The 16,277-nt window shown below is 45.0% G+C and overlaps 1 protein-coding gene across 3 annotated transcripts in view; it reads right to left on the bottom strand.

The window, feature by feature from the left end:
• Nucleotides 1-891: 891 nt before the first annotated feature.
• The window catches only part of Znf512 (zinc finger protein 512), a 42,263-nt gene continuing 26,877 nt past the window's right edge, over nucleotides 892-16,277 (bottom strand). For all 3 annotated transcript variants that reach the window (XM_050132029.1, XM_050132030.1, XM_050132031.1), the window contains 7 exons: nucleotides 15,904-16,002; nucleotides 14,791-14,958; nucleotides 12,795-12,986; nucleotides 7,252-7,353; nucleotides 5,666-5,728; nucleotides 4,466-4,564; nucleotides 892-2,756 (listed from right to left, as the gene is read on the bottom strand). In XM_050132029.1, coding sequence (XP_049987986.1) covers nucleotides 2,448-2,756; nucleotides 4,466-4,564; nucleotides 5,666-5,728; nucleotides 7,252-7,353; nucleotides 12,795-12,986; nucleotides 14,791-14,958; nucleotides 15,904-16,002 — 1,032 coding nt within the window. In that variant the 3' untranslated portion in view covers nucleotides 892-2,447. The remainder of the gene's footprint in view (nucleotides 2,757-4,465; nucleotides 4,565-5,665; nucleotides 5,729-7,251; nucleotides 7,354-12,794; nucleotides 12,987-14,790; nucleotides 14,959-15,903; nucleotides 16,003-16,277) is intronic.

The raw sequence follows: 16,277 nt of genomic DNA, 5'->3' as shown, positions 1-16,277 counted from the left end.
TTTAAGAGAGGAATTTACTTAGTCACACTTTTAGAGATATTGGTCCTACCAGACATGCTGGGTGTGGCAGACCAAAAAGCTCACATCCTGGCACCAAGAAAGCAGAGAAGAGTGAATCTAGATGAGAATGTTCTCCCCAGTGCTAGGGCCCAAGTACAGGCCCATGTCCATGCCAGCCACCCACCAATCACAGAGCTCAAAGCACATGCATCACTTCCACAGATTTCAACAGAGAGACATTAGCTGGCAACGCATTTAGTGACACAGAGGGCAGAAAAGGCAAGAGGTAAGTAGTCTAGCCATGTGTCCTGCTAGCCTGCGGTTAGAAGGGGAGAAGAGATTTTGGTGGGCAAGTGGTACTCCGTGATGGGCATGCCTCGCACCTCATCATTCCCATACAACTCTTCCACACAGGTGGGCAAGAGGAGTCCCTCTGCACAGACCTGGGACTGGATCTCACTCTTCTGGTACACCTCAGCTTTACCAGATATTGTCAAGTCGTTTTCAAAGTAACTGTACCAATTTTCATTACAAAAATACACACACACACAAACAAACACACAAGTTCACATTGCTCAACATCCTGTATGTACCAAATAATGTTTATATTATTCTAGTGAATTTTAAAATCTGAATACAGTGGCTAGGCCAGGCTATAGCAGTCCTGATTCCTGGCCGTGGGAAGGGAAAGGCCTGCTACAAACGGCTCTCAGGAAACAACACAGGAAACAGGCCATGTGTCCTGCACCAGCTCCCTTCTGCTGCAACCACTGTGACCAGCAGATTTTGGGAGCCAAGGACCCCCCCGGTGCCCAGTTCTCAGGCATCTTCTGAGCCCTGTATGGTGTCAGCAAGGAGTTCGGCAGCAGAGCAGCAGCAAACAGAACCACAAACTTTCAGAGTCATTTTATTTGCCATCGACAAATATTATCCAAGTCCTTGTCACTAGAACTTCACACAGCTTCTCATTTCTCCTCCTCGACCTCATCTACTACAGGAGCTTTAGGGATGTGAGCAGGAATAAAAACAGCACAAATACATCATTTCCTCGACTCAAAACGACCCCTTCTGGCAGTGCCCAGTTGAAGATTTAATGCCCCATTATTGAAAAGTGGTCTTCACAAAGCACACAATAAAGCTATAGAGGAGCACGGAGAACAGAGACCTCAGAGTGGCAAACAGCCTTTCCGAGTTTGAAAAGGTAGTATTTGTCCAGATCAAGGTTAACTCTGTAAGTGGCAGATGCCATACAATAGGCAGGAATATAGAAGAACAATATTTACACAGAAGGGGGAAGAGAAACCGGAACCACGACAACAAGGCTACTTACTCTAACCCATGTTCCAAAGATACCCACCCTCATGGGGAGAGAGCCCACCGAACACCACCAGACAGGCATGGGGTACAGAGAGAGACCACTCTTTCCAGCTCCAGAGAAATACATACATCTGGTGTCAAAAATCTCACAATATAAAGCAGATAGAACTCCATATACAAAACAGTAAAACAACAGTCTCAGAACTGTGGGGGATAGAGGCGGGCTAATGCCCTGGGTGAGGACTTAAGTAGGTGTGGCCTAACAAGTGAGGTAAGTGCAGGGAGAGGGAAAGCTCACCTTGCTTTGCAACCTCGGTGGCATTTCCAGAGGCCAGGGCACCGAGTCAGAGTCAACACAGCGGGACTAAGTCGTTTCCCAAGGCAAGCTCCCAGGGCACTGACCCTGGGAACCCAGGAAAGCGGGGCAGCCATTACGACCACTGCTCTTTCCTTTCTTCTCACCTTAGTGTTTGGGACACAGACCCCCAAGGCTGTGCTTTCATGCCTATGGGTCCAGTCAGTCCCTGCTCCAAGCATAGTGAGCATCTAGCTTTCTCGTGCTAAATCATTTTCTTCCTCTCAACAGGAAAATTATAGACAAGTATCGTCTGCCAGGTTCTGCTTCCTGGGGCTCAGGGTCATACTGTAACACAAGTGGCAGTTCTTTCCAGTCCTCTTATGTCACACACACTGAAGGATAAAACCTGTCACAGTTTGTTTTAAAAAAGATTAGTTTGGAACTGTTTTATACGCTAAATGACGGAGTAGACACTAGATCAACAAAGATTCCAATAACATTCGTAACCCAGACAGGAAAGAAAAAGAAAGCCAGCCAAAGGTTTCTTAACTTGTGCAGGGCCCGGGGCCTGCAGATGCTTTCCCAGGGGAGCTCTTTGGACAATGGAAAAAGCAAAAGGACTCTAATGGGAATACGAACCTACTAAGGCAGGGAGGGGTGAAAGTGAACTAGTCAGGAAGACGTGAAATGTACACAGAGGAGCTGAGAGCCACAGCCCAGCAGCAGCAGCTGAAAGCATCTTCACTCAGCCCCAGGACTCAGGCCTCCCCTGCACGTGTCTCCATGACAACAGCATCACATCCACTCTCCTAGGCGCATGCTCAATGGCTGCCTACTTCCTCCCTCGTTTGTGAGTGGTCTTGGCGGGCTCTGCTTTCTGGGACTGTGCTGGCACTGGCTCCTGCTCGGTTCCCTTACATAAAGTCGACACCACCAGTTCCTCATTCCCATCCTGCCCCTTCCCTGCCCTTGGCTCCGGCTGGCTCTCTGCGGGCTCAGTACGCTGTTGCTGCTGCCGCCTTCTCAGAGACCGCCGGCTCCCGTGCTGCTGCCGCTGCTTCTCTTCCTCCTGCTGCCGCTGCTTTATCTTCATCAGCTTCTCGAAGCTTTTGGTGGTTGTCGGGTTTACAACGAACCAATCCTAAAAGGGTCAGAGCAGAAATGGGGACCACTTAGAAACACCAAGAGGATAAAATGAAGGGACAGGAAGAACGGAGAGAAGATAGTGTCAGGTATATAGCACAGGAATAAGGGGAGCACGTGGGACCTTGGGGCTCCATTTTAAACCGGAGAAATCCAATATGCATCAGTTCTCATTAGCAAGTACCATGTAATGCAGGATTCTGTGAATTTAATATGTGATCCAGACACAGTGTGGTGGTGCATGTCTGGACTCCTAGCCCTTAGGATCATTTCTGGACACACAGCAGGTCTGAGGGCAGCCTGGCTGCATTAAGATCTTGTCTCAAAAATCCAAAACCTGGACTGTAGAGATGGCTCAGCAGTTAAGAGCACTCTGCTCTTCCAGAGGAGCCAGGTTCTGTTCCCAGCTTAACAGCATCCCACGGCCAGCTGTAGCTACGGCTCTAGGGGATCTGACACCTGCAGGCACCAGCTCAAAGTGATACACATACATACATGCAGGCACACAACTTCACACAGTAAATGAAAAAGGTTGTGATCATAGAATGTATTTATTTATTGGCATGATGTCACCCGTCACCTCCTTCCGTGTAATACCGTGGGATGGAAGGTCTGGATCACAGGGATGCTCACTTCATGACACTATAGTGACAGGAACATCAGATCCCGAGTGCAATTCTCTTTTCCTCTGCTTTCTGTAAGTCACTTGATTTCTTTGAGTCTCATTTAGAAAATTATGAGGTAGAGGAAATTTATCATAAAATATTCTTCTGGAAATGCAAAAGCCTAAATCTAACTAAGTAAGCAAACTTAGTCTCATAGATGGGACTATCAACTCACTGGAAATGGCTAGGGCAGAGGAGTGCTACCACAGGACAGATCAGCAAAGTCCCAAATGCAAGTGAAGCCTCCCAACTACAGAAGGAAGGCAACAGGCACTGGCACCTATGTCTAATGAGCTCTTGAAACAGGGAAGTCCAAACTGATATGCCTTCAGTGAGAAAGACACAGGAAGACTTGGTAGCGGAGCATGTCAAAGACTCACTGCTATTTATTTCTTTTCTCAGACAGGGTCTGATGGGGCCAAGATGAACGCATCTCTGATTCAGAGTTGTGTTATGCAATAATATATAAAGCATCAAAAACTAGTTGTTGGTGGGCTGGGGAATTGCTCAGTGGTTAGGAGCACTGGCTGCTCTTGCGGAGGACCCAGCACCCACAAGGGTCACAACCTAATAATTCTAGTTCCAGGGGAGCCGTAGCCCTCTTCTGGCCAGGCACCAGGCATCATATGGTAACATAACATAAGGCAAAACATGACGTAACATGAAGGCGAAATGACCATGTGCATAGAATTAAAAAAAAAAAAACAAATTATTGAAAAGTATTAGAACATCTGCATTTTTGTCAGAAGAAAAGGCAGTAAAACAAGATCAAACATGTAAGCCCAACCTGACTTCCAATTGGTCTCATTTAATCACAGTTAATTATAGGGGCTCAAAGAGGCCCAACCATAGTGAGCTCAAATATCTTCACAGAAAAATACCATTTACACTCCTAATTTCATAGGGCATTTGAACCCTGGCGAGTTCTCAACCTTAATTTCTTTGCCAGTCCTAGTCCATGAAGCCAGGGACAAGGTCCACTTCTTACAGCTGGAAGACGGGACACACGAGGCTACAAAGACACTAGGGAAAGAGCCCGCACCTCGGCATGGACAGAGTTGATGTGATACTTGACGCCGCTCTCGGACACAAATTCTTTCTGACACAGAAGACACTTGTATTTTCCAGCCACAAAGTTGCCCTGTTTCAAAGACAGAAAGAGAATTAGAGGTAAATTCAGGAAAACATACCTGGGCTTTGTGCAGGGACTGTGGGTAATGAACGGGGGAGTCTACTTAACCAGAAATCATGGGGAATGGTCCAACATGGTGGCAGAGTTTATGAGAAACAGCTGAGACCTCTTCCCCTCTACACACCTGTTCTGGCCGCTCTGCGCCAACACCCACTGTGCCAGGACACAACCTGACATTCTCCTTCCCTATGTTCCAAGACGTGGTTTCTGGTTCTACTTTCTTGGCTACTTTTTGCTTCACATTTAGCTTATTTTGATTCCCCCCACCAATAATCAAACTCCCCAAGTTCACTAGGGGCACTAGGTTCCGTCCTTTGCACGGTGAACCGTGGTGGCAAACGGTGCCTTGGAAATCCCAAATGAGACGGATATCATCCAAAGTACTTAGTTTAAGGACTCAGAAACCAGCATCAAGATGATGCTCTCCTAAGCACTGCTACAAAAAACCTACTGAGATGCCTCCACCTCCCTTGGTTCCTCACACTGAGACCTCTCTCTCCCCTCCTAAAGCTGCTCGTTTCATGGTGCTCATGTTGTCTGAGCAGATACTTCTGAATGGGACTGGAAAGTGGCAGCATTTCCCATGGCTCATGGGTGGTAGGATACCTGGGTCACCATGGAAACGGTTCAGAGAGATGAGTGGTTATTAGCATGAAGCCCTGTCCTGTCTCACATCCCATGGGGCCAGTAGAGTCTGGATGGGTTTGAAGGATCTTCACCAGTCCAAAAAAAATTTTCAGGTAGATTATGGCAAACTAAGGCAAGGGAGGCCCAGTGCAAGGATCAGGGAGAAGGAAGCAGTCTCTGGTTGTGACTCTGAATTCACAGAGCTTTCTCTACATGAGCAAGGCATGACCTTTTCTGTATCCTGATGCACCCTGCTATACCACTCAGTATGAGACCAAGAATGCCCACAACACTGAGGTCAAAGGGCAGCCTCTGAAGATGGTGACCAACAGAATGACCAGTTGTTCATCTAAGCCGAGTTCTCATCCACGCCTGACTACTGGAGAGAGCACATTACGATAGTAAACTGAAAATGTTACAAACCAGTGTACAAGAGCCTAGGTGAGCTTTAAGGCCAGACACACTACTGTAGACAGCCTCACAACCCTGAAAAAGAAAAGCAGCAAGGTGAGTCCTGCACACAGGAACCTTTTCTGAGCAATGTAATCATTTACACGGGCCAATTCCACACCAGGAGCTAGAAGATCAGTCGCCAGTGCCACACACGAAAGGACAGGGGTGAGGAGGAAACCCAACAGAGAAGACAGTAAAGAAGGCAAACGGCAAGGCCGGGCTGTCCCTTTCCCTTTCCCTGATATGTAACAGAACACCCAAAGTTTCGGAGCTATGTTTTATTTGGTATAACTCTATCAACTACATTTGTATTTATTCCTTCCAAAAGGACTACACTATCAGCTCTGGTACCAATTTTAAAGATAGCAACAAGTCTCTGCCGCACTACCATTGAGAAGCGGAGTCCATTCGCACTTTCTCTGAGTCTGGGTTAGCCCTTGGCAATGGCCTGAATTAAGAAATATTCCCCCACAGACTTCTGTCTTAGTTACTCAGTTCCTGTGAAGAGACACCATTGACTAAGGCAGCTTATAAAAGAAAGCATTTAATTAGGGACTTGCTTACAGTTTCAGAGGGTGGGCCATAACCACCATGGTGGGAAGGACGCAATAGAGAGGCAAGCATGGTACTGGAACAGTAGCTGAGAGCTTACGTTACCCATAAATTGGAAGTAGAACCAGAGTTAGCTGGGAACGGCCTGGACTTTTGAAACCTCAAAGCCTGCCTGTCCCCAGTGACACACTTCCAACAAGGCCACATCTCCTAGTCCTTCCCAAATAGTTCTGCCAAGTAGGAAGTAAGCATTCAAAAAATCGAGCCTGTGGGGGCATTCTCATTCAAACCCCCACAGCTCCCATATGCCCCACCTGGTGGCGCTGTTTGGGAAGTTGTAGACTACACTTCACTGGGGGTGGGACTCAAGCATTTCTAGTCCCAATCAATTTCCTGTTTGCTCTCGGCTTCAAGCTTGCTTTTGAGGGCATGAACTTTCAGCTTTCTGTTCCTGCTACCACACCTGCCCCTTGTGGCTATCCTCCCCACCACACAAATTCTATCCCTCTAGAACTGTGAGCCCGAATGACTCTTCCTTCTGCAAGTTGCTGGTCACAGTGCCACAAACAGAAAAGGCACGAACACCCCTGTGATGCAATCGACCAACAGGAGCTATGAAACGACACTGTACAAACTGTGCAGTGGGACCTCAGAAGGGCTGCATCGTCTACTTCTGTGTCTGGAGATGGTCACTTATGTCCCCCAAGGGCAATCCTGCTCTTCTGCAGACAGAGAGGCCAGATGGAGTGCCCATGCTCAGCGGAACGCAGCTGATGGGACATTGCAGTTCACTGCTCATGAGTGACCTCAGATGACGCTGCATGTAGCAGCAGGGCTATCCTGATGATCATCAGAATTATGGTGGTACCGGTTCTGAACAAACTAAATCATGGTCGCACGCTTCCACACAGTTCAAGTACTTCATCACGAAATAATCAGGAACTAAAGCAGCAGGCTCTCCAGAATTGATATTATTACTGATACAATGAAAGAGGAGGAGTCACCTGGTTAGGACACTGGATGCGATGGTACTTCTTGATATCCGTCTTCCACTTGTGCAGTACTTCCTGGCTGAACGTAGGCAACCCAGGGCGAGTGTATTTTAACTAGAAGACAAGAAACACTGGATAGCAAGAATGCAACTTGCAACCGAGATACCCCCAAAGCTTCACACCAATTTTAAGAAAGGCGTAGCCATTTTATTTCCATCACAGATGCCTATGTATGGGTATGAGAACATGAGTGAAGAAGTACCTGCAAGGACCAGAGAATGGCTCTGGATCCTCTGGAGCTGCAATTACTGGCACTGTGAGCTGCCAAATGTGGGCGCCAGGAACAAAACCGGGATCTTCTACAAGAGCAGCAAGTGCGCAATGCCCATCAAAATTCCAACAAAATTCTTCAAAGACCGAAAGAACGGTACTCAACTTCATATGGAAAAGCAAAAAACCCAGAATAGCCAAAATCATTCTGTACAATACAAGAACTTCTGGGGGCATCACATCCCTGACTTCAAACTCTACTACAGAGCTACAGTACTGAAAACTGCCTTGTATTGGCATAAGAACAGACGGGAAGACCAATGGAACCAAATCAAAGACCCAGATATCAATCCACACATCTTCGAACACCTGATCTTTGATAAAGAAGCAAAAAATATCGAATAGAAAAAAGAAAGCATATTTAACAAGTGGTGCTGGCATAACTGGATATCAACATGTAGAAAAATGAAAATAGACCCACATCTATCACCATGCACAAAACTCAAGTCCAAATGGATCAAAGACCTCAACATAAAGCCAGCCACACTGAACCTTATAGAAGAGAAAGTGGGAAGTACACTTGAACACATTAGCACAGGGAACCACTTCCTAAATAGAACTCCAGCAGTACAGACACTGAGAGAAACAATTACTAAATGGGACCTCCTGAAACTGAAAAGCTTCTGTAAAGCAAAGGACACGGTCAACAAGACAAAACGACAGCCTACAGAATGGGAAAAGATCTTCACTAACCCCACATCAGACAGAGGTCTGATCTCCAAAATATACAAAGAACTCAAGAAATTGGACACCAAAAGATCACATAATCCAATAAAAAAAATGGAATACAAGCCGGGCCCTGGTGGTGCACGCCTTTAATCCCAGTACTTGGGGGGCAGAGGCAGGTGGATCTCTGTGAGTTCAAGGCCAGTCTGGTCTACAAGAGCTAGTTCCAGGACAGGCTCCAAAGCTACAGAGAAACCCTGTCTCGAAAAAACAAAACAACACAAAAACAAAAAATGGAGTACAGACCTAAACAGAGAACTCTCAACAGAGGAATCTAAAATGGCTGAAAGACACTTAAGGAAATGTTCAACATCCTCAGTCATCAGAGAAATGCAAATCAAAACAACTCTGAGATTCCATCTTACACCTATAAGAATGGCCAAGATCAAAAACACTGATGACAACTTATGCTGGAGAGGTTGTGGAGTAAAGGGAACACTTCTGCATTGCTGGTGGGAATGCAAGCTGGTACAACCCCTTTGGATGTCAGTGTGGCAATTTCTCAGAAAATTAGGAAACAACCTTCCTCAAGACCCAATAATACCACTTTTGGGTATATAGCCAAAGGATGCTCAATCGTGCCACAAGGACATGTGTTCAACTATATTCATAGCAGCTTTGTTTGTCATAGCCAGAACCTGGAAACAACCTAAAGGCCCCTTGATCGAAGAATGGATAAGAAAAATGTGGTACATTTACACAATGGAATATTACACAGCAGAAAAAAATAATGACAGCTTGAATTTTGCAGGAAAATGGATGGAGCTAGAAAACATTATTTTGAGGAGGTAACCCAGACACAGAAAGACAATTATCACATGTACTCACTCATAGGTGGTTTTTAAACATAAAGCAAAGAAAGCTAGCCTACAAACCATAATCCCAGAGAATCTAGACAACAATGAGGACATGAAGAGAGACTTATATAGATCTAATCTACATGGGAAGTAGAAAGTAGAAAAAGACAAGATCTCCTGAGTAAATTGGGAGCATAGGGACCTTGGGGGAGGATTAAAGGGGAGAGAGGAGAGTCAGGGAAGGGAGCAGAGAAAAATGTAGAGCTCAATAAATATCAATAAAAAATATATTTTAAAAAAAGAGCAGCAAGTGCTCTTAACTACAGTTAAGTTTCTCTAGCTCCTCACATCTACTTCTATAAATGAGGCATTTCAGAAGCCCACACGATCATGTGCATACACAACAAAGTAATCTGTAAAGCCTGTCTGCTGACAAACTCGTTTAGTCTTAGGTCCTCCCACACCCCTAGACAGCAAGTCTTCCAAGGTAACATTATCTGTATTTTTAGAAGAGAAAAGTGAGGGGATGAAATATACCAGAGAAATAAACAAGCCCATGAGGACCCTCAACCAGAGTACAGGGCTGGTGTCATTCAGAAGCATAATATCTCCTTAGCAACTAATTCCATTTGCCACTGTGAGGTCCCTCTGTTAGAGGGTGACCGTCAAGAAAGTACTACTTGTATAAACTAAACCATGCTATTGACTTAAGTTAGACACTGGAGTGATTTCCAGGATATACTCTTTTTCTTCTTCTTCTTCTTCTTCTTGAGGAAGGATTTCTTCGTGTAGTCCTGGCTGTCCTGAAATCTCCCTGTAGACCAGGCTGGCATCAAATTCAGAGATCCACCTACCTCTGCCTCCTGAGTGCTAGGATTAAAGGCGTGCGCCACCACCTCCAGACACTCCAGGATATATTTTTAAGTAAACTAAACCAGGGAATAAACAAGAATCCAGGAAGCTGGGAGTGTAATAAAATGTACAAGTACCTGGCCCTGCATCTGGTAAAGACGTAGAAAGGATGAACAGAAAGTAGCGAGTTGGTCATCTTTTGAAGTAGGAGCGAAAAGGACAAAATGAAAAGGAAAATGCAGGGCTAGAGGGATGGCTCACTGGTTAACAGCACTGACTGTTCTTCCAGAGGACCCAGGCAGTCCAGTTAGGACATCTCTAACTTAGGTTAGGACATCTGCCACTTGAGGGGCATGGACACACGACTCCGAAACAACCTGATGCTCGTGCGGTCTGAGCAGCACTGACCAGGTTTTCACTGCTAGACAAGGCTGGAACTGGTCACACTGGACTGGAATTTAAGCATCATGTCTTATAATCACACAAGCCTGTGTGTGTAGAATAGCAGTAGTAGTTTGAGATGACCTCCATAGCTACAGGCATTTGAACACTCAGTTTCTAGGTGATTACACTGGGTAGGTTTAGGAGGCATGGTCTCATTGGAAGGGGTATGTCACTGGGGCTGGGCTTTAAGGTTTCAAAAGTCATGTGTCATTTCCAGGGCACTCTCTTTATTTGCTGCTTATGGTTGGAGACATAAGTTCCCAGCTGATCCTGATGCCATGCCTCCCTGACCCACCATGCCATGACAATGATGAGCTCTTATCCCTCTGGAACCGTAAGTCCAAAAGAAACTCCTTCTTCTCTAAATTACCTTAATCATGGTGTTATATCAAGCAATAGAAAAGTAACTAATTGTGTGTGTGTGTGTGTGTGTGTGTGTGTGCATGATTAAATATGGGCTTTATGTGGGACATGAATACCCACATATATACAATAGTTCCACACTGGCAGGACCCAGAAGCAATGAAAGCCAAGTAGGTATGAACACACTTAGTACTCAGATCTTCCACTACATATTCTAAATATATTCTCTTAATAGGAACCAGCATATCTTATAAAAATTGCTAATTTCGGGAGTGGGGCAGGGAAAATACAAGCTAATTTTTCAGTATCTTATGTTTTTTTTTTTTTTTTCAAAGTATGGGTTGGAGAGCTGGCTCAGAAGTTAAGAGCACTGGCTGCTCTTCTAGAAGAATGGGGTTCAGTTCCCAGCACACACATAATGATTTAATGATTAACAACCATCTGTAACTCAAATCCTAGGGGATCTGATGTCTGCTGGCCTCTGCAGGCACAGGCATGCACACGTTGCATGTACATACACGTAGACAAACACTCATACATGTAAAATAAGTAGGTATTTGCTTTAGTGTCTGTGCTCTCTGTTCTGTTTGTTGTTTGAACGGAGCCTTGTGTACACTCGGCAAGTGCCCTTCACTGAGCTACAGATCCCCAGACCCCTGTTTTTTTTTTTTTTTTTTTCTGTGTTTCTCTGTGTAGCCCTGGGTGTCCTGGAACTCACTGTGTAGACCAGGCTGGTCTCGAACTCAGAGATCCACCTGCCTCTGCCTCCAGAACACTGGGATTAAAGGTGTGCACCATCACATCCAGCAATAAATATGTTTTTTTTAAAGCAAAGACATGTTTAGGTACATAGACTCAGGAGTCTATTTGACATACCATTAACACTCCAAACTGGGTCAATTGGAGCAGAAAGCTAACTACTACTAGTAGTGAATTATAACCTATAGAATAAAATAAGTATCTAAAAAAGTCTCTATGCAGAGCTAAAGAGTCTCCATTTACCAATTCAAGCAACTACATCTCATGAAGATTGAGTATGGGCTGGTGGGAAGGCTAGGTACTTGCCACCAAGCCTGAGGACCTGAGTTTAATCCATGAAATTCACGTGATGGGAGGAAAGAACAGACTCCTCCTTCAAGTTGTCCTCTGACACCCATATGCATTCCTCCCCATAAATAAAATACATTTTAAAATACATATAAAGACCGTGTATGTAATGTAATTTCAGTTACTATTCTTGTCACTATTCCTTAAATAATTCAGTAACACAGCTATTTTGTTTTTGTTTTTCTGGAACAGGGTCTCACTATGCAGTCAAGGCTGTCCTTTTACATGCATTCTTTTCCCTTAACCTCCCTAGTGCTCATGTACCGCCACACATGGTTTAATAACTACGTGTAAGGCATTTCCTTTGTATCGCAGAGTTAAACAACCTAGAAAGGACTTAAAGTACACAGGAGGTGCACACAGATGCTAGGCAAAGTCCATACCATTTGGTATAAGGTGCTTGAGCACCCATAAGATGTTTGAGTGTCCATAGAATATCATCATTTGTGGGATTTTCTACAACTAATTCCTCATGACTTATGAGGGAAGGCTTCGTTGCTAGTAATAAATTTTTCTCACAGCACACTTTCAATGAACAACTACAAAAGTTATGAAATAAATGAGTTTATGGAACCCCATAGTAACACTTGCTGCAGGAAAGGTTCATCAGTGAATGCTGACCGAGTATGAGACAGAATATTTGCACAGGCTTGGTCTCTATTCCAACGATGCTCTAATTAAGGGAACAGTGTAATTTTATCACTGAGTTAGCTGGAAGACACTCCCTTGCCAACTGATCAGTTAGCACCACAGAAACTTTCTGCTGATCATATCAGTACCATATACCTTCTGACTCGATGCATCAAGAAGGTTCAACATTGCCTGGGTAGCATTCCTAGAAAAACCATATAGCCTTCAACCTAGGCTTGAGAGAACCCCACACAAATCCATACTTGGAAACATCGATACAATAGTGTCGATGACACGTGACCTTACCTTCCGATCATCGGGTACCAGGTCCTGGAGCACCTTCCTCTTCGGCCATTCCTTGGTCAGTTCAGCAGAGGCCAGCTCCTGCAGATGGTACACAGCTATCTTGGCAGAACGCCGCTGAACTCGACCTCCACCCTTTGCCTCCAGACTCATCTCCTTCAAACACTCTGGCTGTGCTGATTCTGGGAAGAAGACCTGCAAGAGTGAGCAGTGAAAACACATGAAACAAAGTGGCTTCCGTCACAGCCAGGGATGAAACACGATGCACTTCTTAGCAGGACAAAAGCTGTGACACTAGCACATGGGGGCAAAGACAGGCAGACCCTCAGAGTTCCCTGCCAGCCAGTCTAGCTAACAAAGAGATAGATGCACCAGAGTCATTGAGAGACTCCATCTTTAAAAATAAGGTAGAGCGAAACTGAGGAAGACACTCAGTGCAGACATCTGACTTCAACACGCATGTCCACACATGTGCATGCACACCTACACATGCATGTGTACATACACACAAACATATCCATACTCATTTTTCCCCACCTCACACAAAGGGGAAGGCAGCAGGAGGAGATAGCTCAGTCTGTTAAGGTTGCTCCCCCAAACCCACATTAAAAAGATACGTGCGGTGGCACATTCGTAACCACGCCACTCAAGGAGTGGAGACAGGAGGAACTCTGCGGCTCAAGCTGGCTATCCAGCCTAGCAGAATGCCAAACCCTGTCTCAATAAAAAAAAGGTGGACAGCTACCAAGGAATGACACCGAATTGTCCTCTGGCCTTCACAGCCATGCACACCCACGTGTACCTGTACCTATACAAATGTGTGCATGCATACATGGGCACGCAGACAAGAGTGGAAATGGAATATAGAAACAGAGTCAAGACGAAAAGAAAGAAAATGAAGACAAAGACAAAGCCCCACAAAAAAATCTAAGTAAGAGGGAATGTTTTAGTTTTAAAAATACAGTAATGGGGATTGGAGAGATGGCCCAGCAGTTAAAAGCATTTGCTGCTCTTGCAGAGGACCTGACTTTGATTCCCAGCACCCACACCATAGCTCATAGCCATCCGTAACTCCAGTTCCAGGGGATTGGACACCCTTTCTGACTTCCATGGGTACCAGGTACTCACACGGTGCACACATGCACACTCAGAGAAAATATTTATGCATATAAAATAGATCTATAAAAATTAATATATTAAGGTATGGAGAGATGGTCAAAGGAAAAAGTACTTGTCATGCAAGCATGGGGATTGGAGTTTATACCCCTGACACCCACAGAAAAGCTAGGTAGGCACAGCAGCCCACTGATAACCCCAGCATTTAGGAGGTAGAGACAAGCTGAGGCTGGCTAGCTAAACTGTCCAGAACTGCTGAGTTCCGGGTTCATTCAGCAAGAGAACCTATCTTGAGAAATAAGTAAGTGATCAAGGAAGATAAGATCAACTTCAGACCTTCATACAAGTGAATATACATGCATGTGCACCTGCAAATACATATGTGCCTAGATACATGCACACACAAACATATGTTGTGCTGGTCTGAGTGAGAATGGCCCCATGAACTCAGATGTCTGAAGACTTGGTCCCCAGTAGATGGAACTGTCTGGGAAGGATTACAAAGTATGGCCTTGTTAGAGGAGGTGTGTCACTGGGGGCGGGCTTTGAAATTTCAAAGGATCTTGCCATTCCCAATTAGTTTGCTCTCCCTCTGCCTTCTACTTGTAGATTAAGATGTGAGCTCTCAGCTGTCCTGCCACAATGAACTCTTAACCCTCTGAAACCATGAGCCTGATTAAACACTTTCTTGTAAGTTGCCTTGGTAACTAAGACATATGTACATAATACTCCCCCGCCCCCCATTCTCTCCATAGAAGAGACAACAAAAGACTTCAAAGAGTAAACAGGACACAAACAAGGAAGCAAGGATTCACAGAAGATGCAAGAGGGAGTGCCAGGCACAGTATACATCATCAGTGTCTAGAGAAGAATCAATACTTACAGGCCCGTGCTCTGACCTCATGTGATATGCAAGCCCAGCTTTTGACCTGTATGGTTTTCCACAGTGCTGACATTTCAGGGTCAACTTCTCCAGCTCTGCTGCCTCTTTGCCACATTTTCTAACATGGTACAGATATCCCATAATGCTGGTGAAGGTACTGGAGCAACTCTGAGCATAGGAAAAAAGCCTATGTCAGAATCATACACATTTCACATAATCCCTAAATTTCTCAGGCATTGCCATGCACCACAAACCACAGTGAGATTGCAAGATGCTCACCTACATTTCCCATCGGCACCACCCTCCTTCTAGGCAGTCCTGTCTATGGCCATACGGTCAATCAGTTGAGTGATCATTGAGAAAGTAGAAGCACATACCTACTCTGCATCAGAACTTCCTTCTTTGGACTGTGACCCAAACCCACCCCGGTATCAACTAGCCAGCAACATCCAGTTCATTATAGTATGAGCTCATGAGATGAATCATCTTCATCATGCTAAAGGAAGATTAGTAAAGAAGCCCCTTTGAGGGCTGGAGAGATGGCTAAGTGGTTAAGGCCACTGACTGCTCATCCAGAGGTTCCAGGTTCAATTCCCAGAACCCATGTGCAGCTTACAACTATATGTAATTCCAAGATCCGCTAGATACCCTCATATGGACATACATGCAGGTAAAACACCTATGCATATAAAATAAAAGAAGAAGAGGAGGAGAAGGAAGAAAAAGGAAGAAGAAGAATGAAGAGGAGAAGATGAAGAAGGAGGAGGAGGAGGAGGAGGAGGAGGAGGAGGAGGAGGAGGAAGAAGAAGAAGAAGAGGAAGAAGAAGAAGAAGAAGAAGAAGAAGAAGAAGAAGAAGAAGAAGAAGAAGAAGAAGAAGAAGAAGAAGAAGAAGAGGAGAAGCAGCGGTGGTTTCTTCAAGGAAGGATGAGAGGGAATATATTTGTGGAGAGGAGAAAAACTAAAGAACTAACAATGATTGCAAGAGACCTGGAAAAGTAAGTACCACCTGATGCCATCAGATGGCAAGGGAAGAGGGGAACAAATGGGAAAGAACAACAGAAAGACACAGACCTGAGACTCCAGGAGAAGGATCTGCTGCGCAGGGCTCTTACCTCCCGCATGCACCTGAGCTTCCCCATTCTCTTGAGAACCGTTCGCAGCCGCTCCCTCTCGCTGGGCTCATCTACCTCATCTCCTGCCTTCAAAATTGGCTGGGAAAAAAAAGAGTAATAAACATGATTTATGGAACAGAAAACAAAACAGCAATCCTCCACCCCATCCCCTCAAAAAAGACAGAAAAATCAACAGCTGAACTATGAACAATACTGATACCATGAAGTCCCAAGTTCCAGCTCTGTCCATCTTCTGGACGGCCCGAAGTAAATACAACGAATACACAAGTTCTCATCTCTAACTCCCAGTAGAGAAGTAACCTAAACACACAAATACCTATTGTCCAGCACAAAGATTTCATCTTAGGTTATTT

This window comes from Alexandromys fortis, unplaced genomic scaffold (assembly GCF_014885135.2).
Source record: "Alexandromys fortis isolate MF-2015 unplaced genomic scaffold, M_Fortis_MF-2015_v1.1 scaffold_362, whole genome shotgun sequence".
Taxonomy (NCBI): domain Eukaryota; kingdom Metazoa; phylum Chordata; class Mammalia; order Rodentia; family Cricetidae; genus Alexandromys; species Alexandromys fortis.
The sequence above is the reverse complement of the archived record's forward strand: the minus strand, read 5'-3'. Positions and strand labels throughout refer to the sequence as shown.